The sequence below is a fragment of the Electrona antarctica genome (assembly GCF_951216825.1).
Source record: "Electrona antarctica genome assembly, chromosome: 12".
Classification (NCBI taxonomy): domain Eukaryota; kingdom Metazoa; phylum Chordata; class Actinopteri; order Myctophiformes; family Myctophidae; genus Electrona; species Electrona antarctica.
In genome coordinates this window covers 43,905,022-43,931,347 of record NC_136793.1, presented here as the reverse complement: position 1 = coordinate 43,931,347, position 26,326 = coordinate 43,905,022, and the positions used below count along the sequence as shown (strand labels likewise).

Genomic DNA, 26,326 nt, shown 5'->3' with positions numbered 1-26,326 from the left:
GTAGTTTGGATGGCACATTTGAATTGCGGCCAGCCGCCGCAATTCAAATGGTAAAACTAACATATTTGAGGGGAAGTCACTTCTTTGTTTAGTGGTGCGAGGCCGAGTGAGCCGAGGGGAGAGAAGACAGGGCGGAAATGTTTATCTGCTGCATGGCGTCATCATCAATATTAGCTAATCAGTCCGTCCAGCCATCCGTCTGTTAGTGTGTCCGTGAACAGCTAGTCTCGCGTAGACTAGTGAACAGCTAATCATTGGACCGATGGGTGTGAAACTTTGAGTGCACACTCCCAATAGGCCAAGGAAGAAACTCTGCTCCACATTTCTCAAATCGGCCACATGGTGGCGCTATAACAGGCCTCTTCATGTTTTGGCATACAATTCTTGTCTTGTTTTACACAACCCATATAGGCTCTGTAGGCCATGCCATTTCCGCCTCACAATATTTTACATCATTTTGCGTTTTCTTCAAGTTCAAAACACACTTTTTGCTACTACTCCTATTTCTAATCTACTAGATTTTGTCTTGAAATGGCAAATGAGAAATGGCTTGATAACATAATCAAAAAGGTTGTACTTTTGGTCAGTTCATCTGTTGCACAAGAGGCATGTGAGAGGTTTACCCTCAGTATACCAGAGGCACAGGCTGGTTCAAAATATGACATTACATTTGACAAAACAGGTAGGAACATTCCCAAGTATAGGTACCAGGTGATGATAGGAAGCTAGGAGGCTTAAAACACATTTCAGTTATATACGTACATCTTATGACCTAAGTTATACACTTGTGAAATAGCCTTTTTCATGATTGTAGAGGCACCTTTTTGACCCTGCCGCTACTCCATTTAATAGTCCATAGACCATATGGATTCCAGGTTCAATGTTCCATTGTCAATCATTTGATTATAACACAATTGATAACTCTTACATTACATTACTCCTATACATACATTTTAAAGAAAGTTCAGATTGATATGAATAGGCTTATTGGTAACTATAGATGTGTATTAGGGGTTCCATTGTGTAGCTTCATAACGTTTTTAAATGTGACGTTTAATTTCTCGAACTATCAGACCAATTAGACTAATTAGAGTCACAATACTTTTGGACAGAGCAAAATTGAATGTAAGTAATACGATTAGTTAGCCTGGTTTCCAGGCTGATTCGCTGCGTTCCGTGATTTGTTTTGTCACTTCGCTACTCAGTGACAAAACAAATCACGGAATGCAGCGAATCAGGCTGGAAACCAGGCTAACGATTAGTGACTTTAACTCAAGTTTCAGAGGGTAACCATTTCAAGTCTGTTTCTACACTTTTGCTTCTGTAGATAAAGGAGCTATATTATGGACAATGGACAAATATTATGGACAATTTGAAATTGGATGCTGGCTGTGACCCATAACACACACTAGTACTTCACTATTCGTTAGGCTATATTCAATTTCACATTTTTACATAAAGTACATGTTTAATGGAACAGTTATTCAAATTCTAACACTCAATGACGATATGATATGATATGATATAGTACTTTATTGTCAGTTCACACTGAAATTTGTCTTGCGACACAGCAGCCAAGTATGCAGAACACATATACACACATTTGACATAACACAAAGAACAAGACAATTTACATACATAAAGACATGAAGACAAGAGCAATATCCACCGCTTAGATTATCCTGTGGCTACTACAACTCCTGATTAAGCAATAATAAACAAACAATAATAAACAATAATACAAGCTACAACTATACGAATTGGATTCCCTCCCAAATATGGACAAGTGCCAAGATCAAGCATGAACGGTACAGTATGTCCCCAGTATGAATAATAGTCTGTCTTTTTCACTCTTCATGTGCACTGAGGTTTAACATGAGCAACAACTGACATTATAATCATCTATTACGGACTGTTAAACATGCAACACTTTGTGCATCAGCAAAAACTGAAAGTGTGTGCGTGAGAGAGAGAGAGAGAGAGAGAGAGAGAGAGAGAGAGAGAGAGAGGGTGGTGAGGCAGAAGGGGAGCCAGACAGGATGAGAGAGAGTATGAGAGAGAAACAGACAGAGGGAGAGCATGAAGAGTGGGGCGGTCTATTCGCGCTCAAACAGATTATTGCGCATGCAGCAGGCTGAACTATCAGTGGCTCCAAGTAAGGAGCAAGTATGCAGCGTGGCATCGCTTAGAGATCAGAGCCTTTATGATACGCTAAGCTGTATTTTGTAAACTTGTCTTTTCTGCTAATTGAGGGATAGTGATGCTTACTGTAAGGGGAAAAGGGGTGTTTAAACTGCAATTTGCTCTCACGGAAGGAGTTTAATGTATTCTTCATATTTATTTCTGTGGATTGATCTTTCCTTCAGTGACGATGGGTAAGCCAATATATTCTAATACATTAATCAACAATTTATGTTATTACAAGGTTACATGCTCTTATTAATTGCATGATTTTATTTTATTTATTTACTTTTTTCACTGACTTTTAAGTCAGTGAAAATATTCAGAATATTAACCTACAGCTTATTTCAAGTTATAGTTGCTACGATTGATCACAAAAGTGTGAATTTCTTTCAAATGGTTTGGACAAATGCACCAAGAACTTCACTCTCCATCATCAATTCTTCATGCATTCTTCATGGACTGGGACCAAGAGCTGGTTCTCATGCAACACACAATTCAACAGAAGAATATATACCACATTTACTTTAATGAAACACTATATACCTGTATATTTTAATGTGAGTCCTTTCTGCCTTTTCATTGCCTCTCTCTCACTCTTCCCCACAGGTTCTCTGGTGTGGGACTGGCGGTTATCGTGTCTTCTCCTTCAGACATGTGCTCTGCTGCTGCTTAGCAAGGGAGAGAGGATGTGCCCTGCAAGTTGCCGTTGTGAGGGGAAGATTGTTTATTGTGAATCGGGCATCTTCCAAGACATACCGGAAAACGTCTCCGCTGGCTGTCAGGGTCTGTCGCTGCGCTACAACAACCTGCTGGTCTTGTTGCCGTACCAGTTCGCTCACCTCAACCAGCTCATTTGGCTCTACCTGGACCACAACTCTGTCAGTATCATTGATGCATTAGCGTTCCACGGCGTGCGGAGGCTCAAGGAGCTCATCCTGAGCTCTAACAAGATCACACATCTGCACAACAACACTTTCGTTGCCATTCCCAACCTCCGCAACCTTGACCTGTCATATAATCAGCTACAGGTCTTGCATCCAGGTCATTTCTATGGCCTACGCAAGCTTCAAAACCTCCACCTTCGCTCGAACGGTCTCAAGCAGATCCTTGTCCGTACATTCCTGGAGTGCCGCAGCCTGGAGTTCTTAGACTTGGGTTATAACCGTTTGAGGAGTCTCACCCGCACCACCTTCTTAGGGCTGTTCAAGTTGAAAGAGCTGCATCTGGAGCACAATCAATTTTCCAGGATTAATTTCTTTCTTTTCCCGCGCCTTACCAACCTTCAGGCCCTTTACTTGCAGTGGAACCGCATACGAGCCATCAATCAGGGCCTGCCTTGGACCTGGCAGAAGCTTCAGAAATTAGATCTTTCAGGGAATGAAATCCAGATCTTGGATCCTGCCATTTTCCAGTGTATGCCGAGCTTACAAATACTCAATCTTGAATCTAACAAGCTCAGCAATGTGCCTATGGAAGCTGTCACGGCATGGACCTCATTGACAACTATCAGCTTGGCAGGGAATGCTTGGGATTGCAGCCCTGGCATATGTCCACTCATGGCCTGGCTGAAAACCTTCAAAGACTCCAAGGACATCAGCATGATATGTAGCAGCCCCAAGTCGGTTCAGGGAGACAGGGTGTTGGATGTGGTGAGGAACTACTCAACGTGCGTGGGGAACTACTCAACAGTGTCCAGTGGGATCCCAACCACCGCTCTGGCTACGCAGACGTCAGCGGCAAATATTACAGCTCCCCCGCCTCCACCAGACGCTGTAAGCCATGGCTCTCCTGAGACACCAACACATAGATTCACCCCTCCACCATCGCTCCCTCCAAGTGTGACGGACAGGAAGGCAATAGAATCCACGGTCGTGATCTCCACAGAGCCCATCCCTCTAGAAACATCCACGCCATTTATCCCAGAGATCTTTGAGCACATGGCCTTCCATAAAATCATTGCGGGCAGCGTAGCCCTGTTTCTGTCACTTTCATTGATCCTGCTTGTTATTTATGCTTCGTGGAGGCGCTACCCCAATGCCATGAGGCAGCTGCAACAGCACTCGGTCAACCATAAGCGCAGGAAAAAGACCCGGAAGGAACTTGATCTTAACTCGCAGTTGCAAGAGTACTACCTGAGTTACCATTCAAACTCTGAGACTTTGGATTCTCTGGTGACTGAGGCAAGGCCATGCACGTGTACTATATCAGGATCCATAGAGTGTGAGGTCTGAGCTGTCAACTCCATCTTAAAAGACAAAAAGTGCAATTGCAAGCCAGAGGTAAATTTAATTAATGTTTTCATTTCAAGTAATTGTTTTGATAATAATAGAAATGTAATTAATGTATCTATTATTATTATCATTGCATTTGTTTGTTAATTTTGCAGTTGTTAAGAAATTAGTGCAACTGATATTGCCCTGAAATTGGACATTAGTACATTGGCTATAATAGGACACAATATGAACTAACTAATTCAAGAGTTCAATCAGGGGTTCTCAACGTTTTTGGCTGGGGACCCCCGGAAATGCTTTGGCCATGTCTCACAACCCCCACTCCGCCCCCCTCCCCACCCCCAATACAAACTGACCGCTACAATATAATACATACATAAATACTGAAAATACTGTAATCATTAAGGAAAGTGTATGTATCATTCCTGAGTTTCAGGCCAATGAATGGTCTTCTAGAGTTTGTTAAAGAGCAACAAGCACATCTTTGCCTTTTTGCTGATTTTTGGGGGGGCATGTTGATGGGGGAGCATGAATAAGACAAAACATTAAAAGTCCAAAGACTTGGCTGCCAACATGACATCATATCTGAAAGCCAGACGCCCCTCAAAAACACACAAATAAAGAGCAACAAGCCATTTTTACATACAGTAACAAGCACTTTTAACATCCCTTTATATTGTCACGTTGTGTTGCTGCCTAAACATTTCAGAGTTGATGTGCTTGTGTGGGAGTGTGTGGAAATCAATGGCAGATGGGTTTCGTGGGTTCTGCTTCAGAAATCTCATTTTCAGCTATCATTTATGTCCACAAATACATTTTCATTATCATTTTACTGCGACCGACGCACGCACGCACGCACGCACGCACGCACGCACGCACGCACGCACAGAGAGACAGTCCTGAGATACTTCCATGTTTTATTTTCCTCAAATGAGACACTTTACTCTTTTCAATCTGCTGCGATCCATTTTTAGGGTCAGAGCTGCATTTCAGTTCCATTTATGAACTATAAAGTGATATTTGTGTGTGAATCTATAGGTTTGACATTTTCAAAGGAGAATTTTTCATTCTACTGAATACATTATATAAGGTCATATAATAATGTTATTTCTAATTATTCCTAAAAAATATTGACAAAAGACACAAAATCCTTGATTATGGCAGTATACATGTAAATGATTATAGTAATAAATAAAAGCAGCTATCAGTGGCATACATTGGGTATTCATATAGGGGTTGCAGGGGCATTTTATATTTAGAAAATGTTCTGAAGAAATGTAAAGTATACATGATTTGAACATGCAAGGTTTATCATTATCAGACCTAAATTTACACATTAACTTCTTGCTTACGTCCAGATGACTATATAGCCACAGGTTTCGTAGCAATAGAAATATTAGGCCTAACATGTCTAATGTTCACGTATATGTGGGCCGGCCCGTAAAATATATTCTCATTATTGAAATGTTGTCATGATAACGACTGAAATGGCTTCACGCCTATAGGCTAAAATCCACAACATTCACCACAGTCGTGACCCGTTGAAATGGGTCGGTCAGGTCTGTCTGTCTGTGACTGTGTGTCACCGTCTGCAAATACATACTCCTTCTGACAGGTTTTACTAACTATTCAGTCAGGACATCTAGGGGTGAAACAGAAGCATACTATTAGTATCACCCAAATGAAAGGAGGTGCATGAGCTTGACTACGCACACAACTAGGTTGCCAGGTTTGCAGGTGAAGTCACTCTACAGTATATTGTTGTCTTGTGAAGATGGCCATTTGCCAAGTCAGTGATTTCCTATATACAGTTGGAGGCCATCGATATTGTCCTTTTCTTTTTGCTGAGGTTTGCGTGATCTGTTAACCCATTTTGGGCGGGAACCCCTTTTGGTGTTTTAAACATTATGTTATAATGTAGCTATTGAAAAATAGCAGATCTACAAGCTCAAGCTACGAGCTTGTAGGTCTGCTATTTTTGAAAAATCGTGAAAATATTTATTTCAGTAAACTGGAGGATTTAGAAGGATTTTTTTAAATTTTGAGGTCAGGCCTAAATGGGTCAAATGATAAGGGACAATATCGGTGGCACCCAACTGTACTGAAGGCAGCATTCAACAATCTCCATTCCAGCAGAAGGGTATAAGGCCAATACATGCTCCTTCCAACGTAAAAAACACCCCCAAAAAACAAACAAAAAAAGTTCAAGACATTCTACATGTGTTGAGACTTCCCATCAGAAGTTCAGCATGATGTCAATTTGTAGTTACAGGTACATTACCTCCCTTTCAGAACAAAATGTTCAGACGTTAGAAGGAGCATGCATGGCCTATTGGCTATTTTTGGCGAATATGTGTATAGCGTATCAAATTTGCTCTTTACAGGTTTGTTTCATCAAGTACAGTATAGAGGGTTTAAGTGGTAATGAAGCTCAAAAGCGAATTCATCAATTAAGATCTTTGCGATACGATTATTGTGATTATCACTCGTCCCATCCCTATTAAAGGACCATTATTTTTTACAGGCCTTATTTTGTTCGTGGTGTCTTGTGGTTTCGCATGGTAGGATGAATCCTATTTGCACCTCAATGCCCAGCTCAGAGTAGGCTGTGGAATGGGCTTGTTTTGTATACTAACTCAATAACTCAACTCTGCCTTTCCACCATTTTTCATCCAAGTTTTGTCAATAATCATTAGTTGCTGCTCTCTAGACAGCATCCCTTCCTCAGTTACACAATGCTTACAGACTAATAATGCATAATGGGGTACCCCCCGCCCAAAAAACAACAACAAAGAAAATAGCATTTCATCATTCAAGGCATGACAAATCAAACACTAATTACAATATCTGTCGAAAAAAATCAACAAATCATTTGTCATAGTCATATTTGCTTTGCTGTATAGGCCCACAGAAGCTTCCATTGGTCTTTCAGAGAAATCCATCATAAACGCGAGTGCTGGAAACATAATACATGGGTATAAATCCCCTTGGCAGTGAACTCCTACGTCAGCCTGGAAGCGTGACTCATGTTTAGAGAAGAAGTGAATTATGGTGTGCATACATCTACTTCACAACAAACTCCAGTCAGTCTGTTATTTTTGAGTGGTGTAAACCACTCCTACAACTGGCTTTGTTAGTCTGTCTGTCTGTCTGTCTGTCTGTGCTCAAAAAATGAGCATGGTTGCTACGGTCACCCAGTTCACCCGGGTGTGATTTCATTACGTCAGACATTACGTCAGACCACAGCTGATCAGGCTATATAAGACCTTACACCACTCAGTTCACACGGGTGTGATTTTTTTTTATGCATATAAATTAGTTTTGCACAATAAGTCCTTATTGACCAATAACAGGGGGGTGGTATAGTGTGACTATTGACAATGTCTACCAGCAGGAGTTTGGCAGTTTTGGTATGTCTGACTCTATAGCTGATGAGCCCTCTAAGAGGTAAAGGGATTGAATTAAGATGATTATTTTTCTCAAGCATCATAATAAATCCTTGCTTTTTGGATCGGCTCGATAATAAAAGGTATCATATCTCTGCTGGCAGTGGAACTCCCTTATCCTGTTTGGTATAACACATACACACCCCCCGTGGATTATTATTAATTTTCTTCCCTCCCTGTGAGCAAACGGAAGGAGGGAGGAGGAGGAATTTAGGTGATATTTCCCTGATAACAAGTACCTTGACCCTTTACACGGGTCTCTCAGCCTGTAGATTCTGAATTTTCTTTCTTGCCTTTCAAGAGTAAAATAGTCCCATAGCAGCAGTATACACCAATTGTATAGAGCAGATTCTTAACATAATTATTTTGTGCTGATTCAGAGTCAGCACAGCCGTGTTTTTGTAGTGGCACCAGCAAATAAATATGTTGGCCATTTGTGTCCCAGAAAGAACAGACAAGACACCTGCTGTTTACATACATCCCGAACACGGCTCAGTAACATCACTCGGACCAGAAATTGAGTTTGAGTAAAACAATGAACAAACATAATGTGCACAGAAAGTCAGTTTGGTAGAATATCAATAAAAACATGATACCTCACATCAAGACATCATCCTAACTCATCTATTATAAAAGGAAGACCTTGGGTGGGGTCAGTGGGGCACAAGAAGCCCGGGGTTAGTAGTATGGTGATTTTTGCATGGGTTTGTTAAGTTTGCAATACATGCTCCGTCCAACGTCTAACCTTTTGAAAGGTGATGCTACATTTTGACATAATTTAGAACTTCTGATAACTTGATGGCATGTATTGACCTTTATGGTAGGGATCTAGCCTGACAACACTTAAACCCCAGCATCCGTATTGTGGGGAAATCTTTTGCTGAAAATAGGTGATCAACAAGCTCACATGTTGCGTTGAAACGTGCTGCGAGCTTGTCAAAAACAACAGTGGTGAAAAATGGATGTATAGCTATATTATTTATTGTACCTTTTTATCAAATTGCTACTAAAGTAATCTAAGTAATGCTGACAACAAACTGATGGACCTTTGTATGGATGTTGCCTTGGAAAAGAGCCACCGGTGCATCGCCTCAAACTTGCTGAGGGATACCAATCAAAATGTTACTCCTCGTACTGCAGGCTGACCTGACCTTCACTCAGTGTTTACAGGACAGACAGGAGACAATTATTTTATAGATGTTTTGTAGTCTGAACCAAAACCACCATGCAAAGACTCCACAGTTTAAAATCATTGTTGTCGTCATCAAATCAACTGTGATACGTCCATCTTTCTTAATGTTTGAGTGGTGCAACCACTCCCTTACAGAGCTATGTGTGTGGGTGGGTGGGTGGGTGGCTGGGTGCGTCTGAGCACGAAAACAGCATGGTTGTTTTTCACCACCTGTGCGCAACCTAACACACACACACAAACACACACACACATATTAACTGTATATATGGTGATCTCGGGTGTGCCAGTACAGTACAGTACAGTACAGTACAGTACAGGGACCCCCACACGGTAACTGTCATTTCGCAACCGTTTCGGACACGGGGCGGCTTGCCGGAATCGGGCCGGCACCCTGGGTGCGTTCCTGTGGGTCAGTACAGTGACAGTACAGTAGAGGGACCCCCACACGGTAACTGTCATTTCTCAACCGTTTCGGACACGGGGTGGCTCGCCGGAATCGGGCCGGCACCCTGGGTCCTGTGGGTCTGGAACTTTATTTAATTTTTTAAGTTACCCTGTCCACTGAACCGCAATTTTTTTTTAAATTAACTTGAATGCCAAGGGTTCTTATCCATGCTACTGCAATGCTGCTTCAACAGTCCCCCTACCACAACATAACCTATGAGAACAATGAGTAATTAGTTTATCAAGTAATTAGTTAATTTGCCTCCCTATTGTTCTGACAACAGTGGACATGGATCCTGGTGAATGCCAGCCCAGAACTGCTCAACCCTCTGATTTTACCATCCCTTGCCCGCTATGAGTTCAATATCTTTTTATTGTGCACATCAATAACTGTACATTAACAGAGGATTTCACTGCATATAAAGGGTGTTCAGGAACACTTCAAACAAATGTTTTAACCGGTTTAATCCCACCGGTCACATTTGTGACCACTTTTTTCGTTTGGTTAAGTTTAAAAGTAATAACACAGAGCCATCTGGAGAATGAGACACAATAAAAAGTCTAGGACTTTATAATGATTTGCATTTTTATAGCACTTTTCCAAGTGCTCAAAGTGCTTTACAATGGTTCATTCATCATACATTGGGAGGTGAAGTGGCGAACAGTCGACGCCAACGTCCTCACTTCCCACATTCACACACTAATGGTTGGCAAGCTAGCACCGACCAACTCATTGGAGGCAATGTAGGGTTCAGTGTCTTGCCCAAGGACACTTCGACATGTGGACAGGAGGCGGCGGGATTTGAACCGTCGACCCACGGATCATTGGACGACCTGCTCTACCTCCTGAGCATGAACCAATACAGCCATCCTGTCATAACTCATAAGCTTCGACAATAGCCACAACAGACACACTGTAGATCCACATCATCATCTTAAATTCCAAGTGAACATGTGTTCCTTGTTACAACTCAACATACACACAGATTCACTTCAGCCTTCAATTCCAGGGCCAGACAGTCACTGAACATCAGCCACCCAGACATTGTGTCCCAAAATAACAATAGTACAACTTGAAACTCATTAGTATACACAGCTTACAACAAGCAGCAGCAGCAAAGAAAGAAAGAAAATATAAAACAAGGTCCCTACTTTGAGCAGTCTTCTACTTCACATCATCAGTTGTGTAAGTGATGGCGAGGGTAAAACTTTGGAACCCATGGATAAAGAGATAGAGACCCCTCTCTCTCTAGTTCATCCTAGGACGAGCCCTCCAGCAGCATCTCTAGTCACCTCCATCCTCCATACATATGGCATATACTGTTTTCTGTCAAAACATACAGTAGGCCTAGCCGCAATTTGCAACTCTAGATTTTTTTATAATGGGATGAATCTAGAGTTGCAATACCCTCCATTGACTCCCCACTCATCATTTTGCGTTTGCGATCTGCTTACACGACGTTAAACTCACCAACATTGCAGCTGTAGTCCAAGCTTGAATTATTCTCTTTCAACCGCCGAGCTTGTTTTTCATAAAAATCCCCGTATAGTGGAGCAGATTACTGAAACGATCGTTCACTTGATGGTACAAGCACCAAATTTGGCACACAAGTGCTTCAGAACCTACTCTCTCAGAAAAGTACGTTGTCCACTTGAAAAAACTAAATGGCCACGATTTTTCAAGATGGCCGCCTTTCAAAATGGTTTTTGCACAGTGTTTGAACTATAGTTTGATTGAATAATCCTATTGTGATGGCCTATACATCGAAATGTATGTTTCTGAGTATGAGAAATCCAATTCTGCATTTAGCAAATCAAAATTATTGAATATTATGATGATACAATGGGAATTAAACAAAAAGCTGGGGCAGATTAAGTCAATATTCCATAAGAATCTTTCACTTGGTGGTACAAGCACCACATTTGGCACACATGATGTCCAGGATGTACTTTCTATGAAAAGCACGTTATCCAGCTGAAAATCCAAGATGGCTGCCAGTTTTCAAGATGGCCGCCTCGTCAAATGCAAAAAAACAAAACAACAAAAAGGTTTTCGAAGTAAAATTGTGTTAATGATCCAAACATCAACATGAATGTATTCTGATTGTAAGAACTCAATGGTGTTGGAATTGAATTCCAATATGGCCGCCAGTTTGCAAGATGCAGCTATTACGTGACTCAGAATTAGCGTTTTCGGAAGCTGTCTGATCATATTGTTGAAGGGCAACATCATTCATTGATCATGCATTGAAATGCTGTGGTCAAGCTCTATTGGTTTGTATTTGTTTTATGATATAAGAGTGATGTCAAAGCACAACCAGGAACACACTGGTGACATCACTGCTGTTAGACTCAGCATGGGGTTCAGTGCTGTAGTTGTGGTTTACTAACTGTTGTAGTGTACTCAGTGTAGTTTGTTGTATTCTTTAGTGTCCTAATGCTAATTAGCCCCTGTATATATCTCCACTAGAAGTTTAGTTAGTTGTAGTATTGTAGTTAGATAGCCGCACCTGAATTGACAAGATGTGCCACCGTGGGAGAGCTGAGACAAGGGTAACGGAACTTCAGTTACCTGGATGGTGTACAGATCGCACAGGACTTAAATGGAACTGGATGAACGGTCGTGCTAGGTGTAGGGCACCAGATGGTTGAACCTAGATCAAGGTTCAAGGTTGGACTTTATTGTTACATCTTGTGTACAGGACAGGTACATAAGAGTAAAACTTATTTTAGTTTGGCTTCCTTACAGACAATGCAGCGGCATAGATGGCAAAAAAAAAAAAAACAGCAAGCACAGGAAAAAAAGGGATAGAATAAAGAGTGCTAGAAAAATAGTAACATATACATGTGCATGTTTTCCCTGTAGTAGCAAAGTTAGGTAAACTTTCGCCCCGGTTCTTATCAGTTTGTTCATGTATCTGATTGTTTGGGGAAAGAAGCTTATTTGCAGTCTATTTCCAGTGGCTTTGAGACTGAAAACGTTTTCCATGTGGCAGCATCCGCAAACATCTCTGTGGTTGGGATGGCTTGGGTCCCTCATAAGTCCACGAGCTTTGCTGACACAACGATCGTCATACAGGGCTTCGATGGGGGGGAGATCACATCCACTGCACTCTGCACACTGAATTTAGTGGAAAACTGGAGTTTCCGTTGCTAAACATTTGGCCGACAATTTTGGTACTTTTTGGTACTAACTAACTTTGTACTGTTTTGCTTCAATGTATCTTCACTGCCACCTCCATCATCCAATCTGGATGAGTCTAACATGATGGGCACGACCATTATCACTGTATCGGATAGGCGAAATCAACCGTTATCAGCACCTTGGAATACGGCCAATATGGCCATACTGGCATACTCACCCTTGGCTGAACGTGTAATTTCCAACTCTAATGTCGGCGCATGGAAACTAGGGGCTACTATACTATCCTCTGCCTATCGGGACGTAACTCGGACGGTGCTGAGTCGGGTCTGGTGGCCGTCGTAATGCTCGGCACTTTGTCTCACGTGGCTCAAGGCCACCAGACACAGCACGCCTCCGTCATTGACATCAGTGACACAAAAATACCATTATCACCCATCACAATAGGTGATAATGACATACTGAAACAGTGAGTATGCCAGTATGGCCATATTGGCCGTATAAAGGTGCTGATAACTGAGGATTTCGCCTATCCAATACAGAGATAACGGTCGAATGGGGTGGAAATACGGGGAGACTTCAACTCCTCTTTCGTATCTGTTTGACACACTTCCTCCAATCAGTTTTAGTAGCGGAACATCTTGTGTTATACGGTTAAAGGCTGAGGGCTATATCCTTTTACCACCCAACCGTACAAAACATCAAAGCACATTGAAATATGGGATGCATCTAGGTTCAAGCATCTGGTGCCCTACACCTAGCCCGACCATTTATCCAGTGCAAGTCCTGTGCGATCTGTACACCATCCAGGTAACTGAATCCCTGTTACCCTTGTCTCAGCTCTCCCATGCTGACACATCCTGTCAATTCAGGTGCGGCTATCAACTACAATGCTACAACTAACTAAACTTCTAGTTGAGATATACACAGGGGCTTATTAGATAGCATTTAGGACACTAAAGTATACTACAAACTCCAGTGAGTACACCACTACAACAGTTAGTAAACCACAACTACAGCTAGTACGCTACAAGCATACACTGAACCCCATGCTGAGTCTCACAGCAGTGATGTCACCAGTGTGTCCTGGTTGTGCTTTGACATAACAATTATATACAAAATTACAAACCAATAGAGCTTGATCACAGCATTTCAATGAATGATGTTGCCTTCAACAATATCGGTGATCAGACAGCTTCCAAAAACGCTAATTTTGAGTTGCGTAATAGCCGCCATCTTGAAAACTGGCGGCCATATTGGAATTAAATAATTGGCACCATTGAGTTCTTCCAGTCAGAATACATTCATTTTGATGTTTGGATCAATGTGTGGATCACACATTTCTGTTCATTAAAGTTATACGTATTTATTTGACGAGGTGGCCATCTTGAAAACTGGTGGCCATCTTGGATTTTCAGCTGGATAACGTACTTTTCTTAGAAAGTACATCCTGGACGTCATTTGTGCCAAATCTGGTGCTTGTACCACCAAGTGAAGGATTATTATGGAATATGGACTTAATATGCCCCACTTTATCGTTTAATTCCCATTGTATCATCATAATATTAAATAGTTTTGATGTTCTAAATGCAGAATTGGATTTTTCATACTCAGAAACATATATTTCAATGTATAAGCCATCAAAATAGGATTTTATAGCTCAATATATCTCAAACACGGTTTAAAACGACCTCAAATGGCGGCCATCTTGAAAAATGGTGTCCATTTTGTTTTTTTCAAGTGGACAACGTACTTTTCTGAGAGAGTAGGTTCCGAAGCACTTGTGTGCCAATTTTGGTGCTTGTACCATCACGTGAACGATTCTTATGATATATTGACTTAATCTGCTCCACTAGTAGACATGTTATGAGCTACTTTCTGTCAAGAAGAAGAAATGTTGGAGTTTGGAAGCGCTCGTTTGTATTAAGGGGTCGCGCTGCTGCCTCCTGCATTATGTGCAAATGCGAAACAGATGCATGCAGGGACGTTCAGTGACTTACGACGAGCGCTTCCAAACTCCAGCACTTAGAAAAAGAATCACTTGCACAGAATTTCTTGACAGAAAGTAGCTCAAGTCATAACATGTCTAGCCTACGGGGGATTTTTATTAAAAACAAGCTCGGCAGATTGAAAGAGAATAATTCAAGCTTGGACTACAGCTGCAATGTTGGTGAGTTTAACGTCGTGTAAGACAAGCAGATCGCAAACGCAAAATGATGAGTGGGGAGTCAATGGAGGGTATTGCAACTCTAGATTCATCCCATTATAAAAAAATCTAGAGTTGCAAATTGCGGCTACAGTAGGCCTACAGTTTAGAATTCTAGAGACAGGTAGTCACTGAAAATGTTTAATTTCCAGACAGTCAATAGGGTAAATAGGTAGTTTTTATGGGATCATTGACAAGAGATTCAACAACAGAGCAACTTAGGGCCGTCAAAAAGTACTCTACTTGATCTGTAATTTGTATTTTCAAATGCTTTTAAAACTAATGATATGGCTAGCAAACTACATTGGGATTAAACAGGTTAAGATGTTACACTTTGAATGTATACATTGGTGAGTGCTATGTTGACTCATGATCAGGTGCATAAGATGTGCAACAATGTGTTGAATTTTGATAATTCTAGATATATTGTAAAATACTATTTTACACTATATTGTAAAAATCCATTTCAAATCATAAATCTGAATTAGGAAAACTTTACATGTTTTGTACCGGTATGTCTATATTCAGGAACATGAGGAAGCTGCGCATTTGTTTTAACAAAACAAAATCAATTGTGTGATCCAGTCTCTCTGCTAGCCACAATTTGCAACACTATTTGTTTTATAATGGTTTGAATCTAGAGTTGCAATACCCTCCATTGACAACCCATTGAGTAATTCCATGCAGCAGGTGATTATTTTTTGTGTTGGTGTTCACCTGCATGGAATTCCTTGACAGAAAGTAGCTCATAACATGTCTACGGTGGATTTTTAGGAAACGAACGCTTTGCAGTCAATTATGCAATAGAAACCATGAAAAAGCACAGGGAAAGGGACTGGTGGTGCAAAAACCACTGTCTAAATAAAATAAAGAGCTAACCTAGCTAGCAAAAGAGAAACAGAAACCTTCCTACACCAACCAACTACAAACAGAAGTTACAACCTGTGGCAGTCACCTCTATCATAGTGTACATGTAACTAACAGAAACATCACCTACTTGTGTACATTTTTAAAGGGATGGATGGCTTGTCAATGTTTTGTTAGGCATCAAATTAGGGAACAGAAAACTGTCTTAGAGAATGGTAGAAGCATGGCACAAGGGGGAAAGGAAAAGCAGGTACTGATTTAAATAGGGCAATGGCTTGAGAGGATTGGTAGACCGATGAATGGAGGACGAACCGGTGGTGAGAGGCGGAGTTGACTGACTGATTGAATGAACTGGACTGACTTGTAATAGGGCAGACAAAAACATAGGGGAGGGAAAAGGAACAGAGACAGACACATGCCCCACAGCAATACACAGCTTCAGAAGTAAAAGGGAAAAAGGTCATTTGATTCTAGAGAAATTGACAGAGGAACCTCATTTGCACCTGGAATTATATCTCAAAAGTCACACTGAACATCGAAAAACGACTTCGCACCAGATAACTCAGTTGCAACCTTTGTTCATTGTATTAATTTAATTGAAGAGGAAGAAAAACTATACCTCGGGTGCTTCTAATTATCCAACTGTATTATAAGGCTAGTTACCATCTGATTTATGAGAGAACTGTTATAAATATTTTAATGCATAAGTCATTGCATTGAGGTATTAGGTGTAGTAGGCTATATTTCTTAGAGATGGAGTTAATACTTAACCACTTAAACTGTATAGCCTATACTTCTTTGACCAGGGTCCCTTTGGGGTCCATCCTTGGCCCCTTCCTTTTTTGTCTCGACACAGAATCTCTTCGCCGAAAATAGCCAATTTACAAGCAAATCACATTGCGCCACAACGCGGTATATCATGAGCGTATTAGTCTCGCCTCTTACTTTGCCAGACTGTTGCCTCTCGCAATTTCCAAATGCTTCCCTCATACAGTCTAGAGAAGGGAAGCTCTGATCATGAGCAAGCGATAAAGTGGAAGTGAATCCTCCTCCCCACTTTCCAGTCGCACAAATATATCCTTTTCAAAATCTTTTTATTTTGGTTTTATAACATTATGGATATCAAGTCACAGGTTCATAGAAAAAAATAAAATTAAAACATCAGATTTTAGTGTCAGTGACTCAGAGGTAACAAACATATAAATCACAGAGATCATGGGCAGACGTAATGAAATAAATGACTATGTTGTTGTGCAAAACATGCCCCATTTTCTCCCCTTCAAGTCCCAATTTAGTAAAGCCAATTCCCAATTCCCCAGCCTCTCTACAAGTACTCCATCTCTGCTAACCCCCACAATCAGTCATTGGGAGGCGCAAATATATCATAATATAAATCGAAATCATCTAAGCATATATAGCTTGGTACTTAGCAGAAATGGAAAAAAATAAGTTCTAAAGATATTTTAAAATATATTTTCGTGAACGGAAATGGCAGCTTCCTTCCTACATAAACATAAACGTGAGACTATGGCCCTCATTTATCAATGGAGTGTAAATTCTGCACATGAGCGTGGGTTTTGGCGTACGGTCACGTCGGCACGTAAATGTCACGAAACCGACCGCCATTTAAATAACTGTAACACAGCCTTAAATATTCCTTAAAACCCCCCGATTTTACGACATGAATAACTGGAATACGACCAAACAACATAGATATGGAAACACGTCTCGCTGCCTGTCATGCCCCCCCCAAACACACACACATACACACACGCAACGTGCATGCCCAACTGTGTGTTGTACATTAAACAAATAAAGATATATTAGTGAACCAACACCTGAACTGAACCATGAATTAAATAATAAATAGCTGTACGCCTACGCGTTGTCTGTTTCCCTTCTACCTACATTGTTGAATAACACCATCACATCCCATCGTCATGATTGGATAAGTTTGGACCTGGCACAGCCGCACACGCACGCAGCTGTTTTGCTAAATAAAATAAAGGAGTGCATCTCCTACTCTGTCACTGTGTCCTCTGTTACTGTTGTCCGTGATGAGACTGTGACACAACATTTATGATAGATATATAGCCAGTGCATGGTGGCTGTCAATTATATGAACGTTTATGGAGTGACTGATTATTATAGGAGTAAACTGGTGTGTAGTCGGCTGGTTGGGCATAGTTGACATTCAAGCGTCGTCAGGTTTATCCTTAAACAAGGTTGCACAGTGAGTCAGTGACATAACTCCACACAGGACTACTGTACTGTTACTGTAGGCTACAGTACGGCAAGGGAGATTTCACTCTCCACCTCCATGAGTCTCCAATGTCTCTCTGTCATGAAAATATTCCAGCACAGGCAGCACAGCGCTCCTAAAATCCTCGCATATATGCGCTCATGCAAAGCACTGTTTAAATGGCTTAAGCAAGTTAAGCTTCTAACTAACTTGTAACATTGTTTTTAATTGCTTACCTTAGCTTAGCTAAACATTTTACATATGTTTAGATGCCTGTGACAGCTGGTCAGACAATGTTGCTCCGCTTGTCTATACGACAGAACAACAGCTCAAGACCAGACGTGAGTTTTGGTCACGCTGGAAGGATAAATGAAAATTGCGGTGATTTCGGCGTACGTTCATTTTTGGGTGTAAATCGCGTTGATAAATGAGGGCCTATGAGCGTATATGGATATGCTGTTTTTGCAGAATATTTGCCTATAATTGTGACATGCCCAAAATAGGGACGCTACGGTTGAAGTGGTTAACAAGCAAGGATCCGAATGGCAAATGACTTAATCACAAATATCTGTTTATTCAGCAACCCTGCCCATTGTCATTAAATGCTTAGCATCACTATTATAATTGCCTCTAATTTATTGTCATTATATTCTCCACAGAACAACTAGAAGTACATCAAGGGCTTTGCTGCGGGCCACTCTAAACTGCATGAAGGATGATAACGTTGGTGCAGCCGAGGCTTACACCCTGGAACCATCCTACTCAAGATGAAGAACACCAATTCCATCTTTATTAGCATCAAGGACATAATGGTGGTAGGTGGAGGTCAGGAAAGCAGTAGACACAATGAAAAAAGGTATAGCAGTGGCTTGAGAGTGGATCCCTTGGGTTGGATTGCCTTTTAGGAACTGCCACCTCATGACACGAGGAAGTACTTTGCACTAAGTGCTGTCTCTGTTTTACCTTTAGCGCTTTCTCTGGGGGATCCCTAATGAGCATTAATGTGTACTGTACTGCAGTTACATAACTGAAGCACTGGTGTGTGAAACAGTTTCCTCTAACGCAACTAGTCAAATCAAATCAAATCAACCTTTATTTATAGCACATTTCACACAACCTTAGTTGACCAAAGTGCTGCACAGGTAAAAGCATGGCCATTACATCAGAACAAAAAACACCCTCACAAATAGGAGTGAGGGATCCTACAAACACATCAACCATAGCATTAACCATACTGTATTTATGCTGGACAATGTAACTGAACAAGGTATGGCTCCCCAATTTGGTACGGATTCAGAATTAACAGAACCAGAGGCAGCAGAGGCTGATCGCTGATGTAACCAAAGTGTCAAGTTTATTCAACATGGAAAGAAAAATATATTCAAGTTAAAATATACAGTAGAGGGGTTATTATAAACACTCAAATCAGGCTTCTGGCCAAACATGTCGTCTCAAACCTGGTCACCCCTTTTATGAACTACCCTTAAAGGTGCAGTGTTACAATATTATATACATACAGGAGACACAAACAAAAAGAAAACGTAACATTTAAGATCATGTTTATAAAAGCCAAAGAGAAAAGGTAAGTTTTAAGTAAGGAATTCAATTCTATGTTTGACCGGGAGCCAAATATGGAGTGAGGCTAGGACTGGTGTGATGTGGTCAAATGTTGTGGTACCTGTGAGAACTAGTGGTGGAGTAACCTGACTCCGCCAGATGGGGCAGCAGGGAGTACATCAGCGGCAGCTAGAGGCGGGATCAAGGCATACACAGTGCTGCCTTGATCCCGCCTCTAGCTGCCGCTGATTGGCCAGGCCGTTTTGTGGCCGGAGCATCAAGTCTGCCTGAGAGTTCCCAGATGGGAGCAGGAGGGGGGGAACCCAGTGTACTCTCTGCTGCCCCATCTGGCGGAGTCAGGTTAGTGGTGGAGTACAACTCTTTCAATAACATCACTTATAACACTTACTCATAAATAAGTGTCGCAGGAATTAGGGTCTACAAGCTCACAAAGCGCTGTGATGTAGATTGGCTATTTTGACTTTTTCCTACAGTATGCCTACGGCCAACATTGGGACACAGAAGGTTAGTGGTTGAAAAATGAACACATGGACCATCTTGTTAGTGAGCCTTTCAACACACAGTAGGTTTTTCTTTTGGACTATCTTGTTTACTTTGACAGTAACAATTAATTAGCTCTGGTCCATAGCTCTGATGCCGTCGCATTTAGAGCTATGTTACTGTCGACTTCCGGGGCTCGCATAAATGCAGAACAGCCTCTCCTCTGTAGCGAAAATAAAAAATAATGTTTTACCTACTCACCAATACAAAGACGGGTTGTGTAATTAGAAAGCCTACTTTCCTTAGTGGACGCACTCTGAGCCCCCCCCACCACACGTATAAATGCACTTTTTGGCCAGAAAGGAATTGTTTTTCACCCGAAGGAAAAATCTTCTCTATGAAGGTTTTCTCTTGGCAATATCGGTAGAGGGCGCAGTGGAGTAAAAAAAATGTCTGGTCACTGTGCTGAGTACAAAGTGAGTCTTTGTATTGGTGAGTAGCAGTAGGTAAAACATTATTTTTTATTTTCGCTACAGAGGAGAGGCTGGTACTGGTCTGCATTTCATGCGAGGCAGGAAGCCAATCAGTTCCATAGCCATAATGCAACGGCAGCAAGAGCAGTAAGGCTATGGACCAGAACTAACAATTAATATGCCCTGAAAATAAGTTGTTGTTCATATTAGTGACAGGGCATAATTATTTTTTCAAATAATAATAATAATAAAACATTTTTATTTAAAAAAAATTACCATCCACTGGAGTAGCACACCAATTAAATAAGCAATGCTAAATTCTGTATATACTCAAGGTATGACACATAACCAATCAAACTGAAATGACCTTTTAGACGCCTCACGGGTGTAATTGAAAAAGTTGTATTTTATTTTATTTCCCCTTGGCAACAGACTATTTTTATAGCATAGCGTGTATTAATGAGGAACAGCAGATGATCATATCATATTGAGTTCAGGTTGACATTATTGCTTTGAAGATACGCTATTTCACGAGTGTGTACTTATAGTAGAATATTGTAATATCTCACACAGTGTGCAATCATTTTTTTTAAATGAAAATACCCAGTGACATTTTGCTGTCTTTGATGTACTCATCTCTGTTATATGTGTGGTCTTTTGCAAATTACATTCCCAGGCTAAATGCCAGAAACAGAAATTCTCTGATATAAATGTGCCAGGTCAAAAGTAAAAATTATATATTTCCTTTCGCAATGGAATGTTGCTGAAACCACAAACTGTGCATAGTGAAGTACATTAATTATTACTTCATTCTTCATTTTGTTTTCTTGCAGATGAATGTAATTACATTACGATACACAATATGGCACTGTAATATTGCAGTAATTATCTCTACCTGTCTACCTATTACTTAAAATAAACTTTTATGACATTTGATATTTGTTTGTCTTTAATACACACATACAGTGTACAAATAGCCAACCTTCATGGTATAGTGACACTTTTGAAGTCAGAACTACTGTAGAGTAGTAGGTAAAACTGTCCAGTCTACCTATACTATAGTAGTTTATAATGTTATGGTATACCAAGCTGTCAGTTATATCATATTATTGCACATGCCGCCCAGTTCATTACTCTCATGAGGCAATGCCATGCATCACATGAGATCGTTTTTTTCCTGTTCCATAGTTCATTGCATTGGCTCTGCCAATCGTTTTCCTATAGACATTTTGGTTCTCCAACCAAAGCACAGTAGGGATGACACAAAAAAGAACCGCTGAAAAGAAGTGTGTGTATGTGTGTGTGTGTGTGTGTGTGTGTGTGTGTGTGTGTGTGTGTGTGTGTGTGTGCGCGCACACAGGAGGCCGGGCTGGCCCCCCGAGGGAGATGCAAAGCACATCCTGTGGGCCGGGGCAGCGATTAGTGGCGATCGGCCGATAGAATATCTGAGATCCCATTGAACAGTATTTCAACTTCTCAAAAAACACTTTCCTGTGTTTCTGGCGCGGGACGTGCTGGGCCTATAATTCAGCCTGGGAAATAATTGGAGAGGCCCGTCATCAAAGACATTATACTAACGGATGAACAGTGACAGTGATTTGGCCTCTAATTCAGTCATATTCAACACACACACACACACACACACACACACACACACACACACACACACACACACACACACACACACACACACACACACACACACACACACACACACACACACACACACACACACACACACACACACACACACACACACACACAAACAGCCGGCCTCGTTCAGCCTGGACTGGACCGGCCGTTCAGTAGTTGTCCCAGATTTCCCAATGGTCAGCACGTATGGCATATGAAATACAATAAACAAATAACCTCACCTGTGTTTTCATTAAGTAGAACTTTTGGTGATTGAATGGTCTGTCTGGCAAATGTAATTTATGTCATTTCCTTTTACATTTCCTCCCACCAGAACTGAAGCGAAGGAAATAGAATGTGTGTGGGAGAGACAGAGAAGTGTGTGTGTGTGTGTGTGTGTGTGTGTGTGTGTGTGTGTGTGTGTGTGTGTGTGCACGCGCATGCATGCGTGCGTGAGTGCGTGTTAGAGAGAGACAGACAGAGAGAGAGAGAGAAAGAGAGCAGAGATATTATTTATCATAGAGTATCAGTTTCAATCTAACTCAGTGCAAAGCTTAAGGGACCATGCTCTTCATGGACGCTCTGAGCCAGTCTGCACTCTGCACTGGGTTTTGCACATGAAGCACAAATGATGGGGTCCACCGTCTCTGCTCAAATTACTGGAGGCTGTGTGCGTCTGTGTGTGCATCCATGCATGCGTGGATGTGTGCGTGCTTGTGTTGCGAACACAGCACGTGAGTGCATGCATGGGCATTCGTGTTTGTGTGTGTGGCGTGTGCATGTGTGACTGCGTATGGATGTGTGTGGGCAGTCTGTGCAGAGGGATTGCATGAGGTGGAGAAAATACAGTACATGATGAAATCCCTTTTAGTTTCCTATTCTACACAGGAGTTCTCATACGGTATTGGCCTTTCACGTTCATCAGGTAGATCCAATAATCAGACTGGCCCAGCATCTCTGTGTCAGGGCAGCACCATAACTTTTGTATGCCCTTTAAAATGTGTGAAAATCACTTAGATTGTTCTTGTTCCAAATGACCTCACCTTGAGGTGATATCAGTCTTGTGTGATTGAGCAGGAAATGTTTCGTCTGCATTTAGGAGGCGGATGAAGTTTGGCACTCAATCCTGGTCAGATGGACTCTCCACTAACGAAATGACACTCAATCATTGTCCGATGCCTGGTGTACATTCAAGGAGAAAGCCATTTACTGGCACAAAAAAAATACATTACTTGTGTCCTTTGTCATTATTTCATTTAGAAACCAAGCTCAGTCTGCAAAACAACAGCAGTGGTGGAGTTGACTGTTAATGTGATTTTGTTTCTACCGCAGAAGATTATCTTATGAGACACTCATTGTATGCCATACAACAAAATGATATATTATAGTGGAAAAAAATAAATCCACATGTAGTGAAGAGTACAGGATGTGATAAAATACTTCATGGGGGTCAGTGTTAAGCCATGAATCGATATGTAAGTCTATCAAGGATATTATGTTATGGACTTGATGTTACCATAATAGGACATACTGTATTAGCCTGGCTAATAAGCCTGACAGAATCAGAATGTTGTGTGATATTACAGGCTAAAACGGTATAGTGTGTATACTGTATACTGCATCTGTCCCCTTTGGAGTGGATAAAAAAAGGGTACTGTAAGGAGGAGAGTTGCCTTTTTGCCGCAGCTCGCTTGGTCTTCAACCAGCCAAAATTCTCACATGTCTCCCCCCTTGTCCACTCCCTCCATTGGTTCCCGGTTGCTGCCTGCACAGAGTACAAAACTCTGATGCTGGCCTTCAAAGCAACTAAAGGTATGGCACCCGCATATCTTGCTGCTGCAAGTCCCGATGACGGACCCTACAAACCCTCCTGCACGCTCAGATCAGCCAACGCCAGGACAACACTCCACATGTAGACGGATGTTAGGTTACTAGCTTATGTATGATTCTTGATGACTATTTTGTATGTATTTGATGTATTAAATACCATGTGTTGTTCTTGCTTAGGCCTACTGTAAATCGCTCTGGACAAACATGCCTAAATTGTAAATTGACAGCTCTTATGTTACATCACATGTGCCTGTGTGTAATAATGAATTAAACAAAGACAGACATATTCTCTCTTTTAAGTCTAACGTAAGATTCCCACCAAATGTAGTGTTGTCGGCTGGATGCTCAACCAGTGCTGGTATCTCAGCACTGACGGAAGAAAAAGCGGTCCTGGGAAGGTTTCCAGTTCCATCCCGGGCTCCCCCAGAGTTAGTTAGTGTCCTTGAGCAAGACAATGAACCCCTAATTGCTCCTGATAAGCAGGTTGGTTTCTTTCGCTGTCTCCTGTCTGTGTATGTGTGCACCATTGCATTATGCACAATTTGCATTATGTTGTACATTGTTACTATAACAGGATATACTATTATCTGTCTTTGCCTACCCTTTTAAAGGGGTACAAAACGTACTGTAAATCCTGGATTTATACTTGCCAAAAATAGCTGGCGGCAGGAATCAGCTGGGACTGGGTTCTTCCTGCCCGCTTGGCCCAGCTCCACATGCCCAGCAGGAAGTACCTGGCCATCATCCTGGACTCACGCTGCTTCCTGGTGCTACAAGCTCACAACGTGTTGCATCCGTGACACATTATGAGTATGTAGATCTACTATTTTCGTACGACGGAGTATAAATTAAGCATAAGGTTTTTCTTTTTTTACCACAGAAGGCTCTCTCAACTGTAAATGACAGCGCAAGTCTCCTGTATATTGATGTCAGCTCCCTGACATCCATGAGATTATTACAGATTTATTTGATTTATGGCACATTTATTTCAATGGCATCTCCCGAAAATGTCTACCATAGGCCTACAGTTGGAGGCCATCGATATTGTCCTTTTCTTTTTGCTGAGGTTTGCGTGATCTGCGCAAAACCCCTTTTGGTGTTTTAAACATTATGTTATAATTTAGCTATTGAAAAATAGCAGATCTACAAGCTCATAGCGCGCCACCGAGTGGCGCGCTACGAGCTTGTAGGTCTGCTATTTTTGAAAAATCGTGAAAATATTTATTTCAGAAAACTGGAGGATTTAGAAGGATTTTTTTTAAATTTTGAGGTCAGGCCTAAATGGGTCAAATGATAAGGGACAATATCGGTGGCACCCAACTGTATGTCTATACGGGTCTATGGCCTGCCTACTGTGCCTACCATACAGTATGTCTATACGGGTCTATGGCCTGCCTACTGTGCCAATGGTAGAAATGGACTCACACTTTTGATCTGCTCTAGACCCGATATGGTACCGAACTGTCAGTCTGGCAAGATGGACCAATGTCATTGTGATCTGGGAGTCTGGCAGTCTGCTTGTCACAGAATGACATCCATTTGACTGGCTAAACAAAATGATTACTATAGGCCAAGTAAGAACCTCCACCCAAATTATTTAGGCACTATAACAGGCTCCTTAATATTTTGGCCTATAAGTAGGTCATACAATCCAAAAGAATGTTTTCCCTGCATTCTTTGGATCATGATGCAACTGACAAAAGAATAACCGCACTCACAAAGTAGTAGTCTTACTCTTTAGTAGTCTCTTCATCAAATCCCATTTTGTGTTTTCCTAAACTACTATTCCTACTATACGTGTCAAAACCTCAGAAATCGGTACACCTCCTCTTGAGTCGTGTACTCAAGGTGTATTCATTTTCATATTACATTCTGATTCGCTATGATCATCTACCCCAAATCTGAATCACACATTGAGCAGCAGCATCTAAACAATGCAGAGCCAAAAGCGATTTCACTTGCACCAATAGGGGGCGCCACAAACGCTACAAATGGCACTGGTTGTTGCAGCAACTAGATTTATATACCACATTAGTTGTGAGTCATGTGACAATGACTGTCAAACAGGTTTTTGATTCCCCATACCATTTGCTTGTAATAGATTCACAATTACTATTTTTACTTATTTTAAATGTTTATTTCGAATAAAGACATTTTAAAACAAATATTACAGAGAGTAACAGAGACTAGCAGAGAACAAGAGAATCAAATAATATTAAAAACCAAGACAAATATCATGAGGCATTGTTCTCTATCTATAGGCTATATAATTACATCTCAGCTACAGTATGTTAAAGCCTTACGACCCTGCACGTACCCTCAGTCTTAGTCTTTAGTTTAGTGTTTCAGCTCCCTTTCCTCTCAATTCCTTGCCATCCC

General features: G+C 41.3%; 1 protein-coding gene across 1 annotated transcript; it reads left to right on the top strand.

Moving 5' to 3' along the window:
- Window positions 1-1,801: 1,801 nt before the first annotated feature.
- Window positions 1,802-4,415, top strand: lrrtm4l2 (leucine rich repeat transmembrane neuronal 4 like 2; the record flags this gene model as incomplete). The annotated part of the gene is made up of 2 exons (XM_079516989.1): window positions 1,802-1,808; window positions 2,791-4,415. 2 exons carry the CDS (start codon window positions 1,802-1,804, stop codon window positions 4,413-4,415), a joined length of 1,632 nt encoding a protein of 543 aa, XP_079373115.1.
- Between the last annotated feature and the right edge of the window lie 21,911 nt (window positions 4,416-26,326).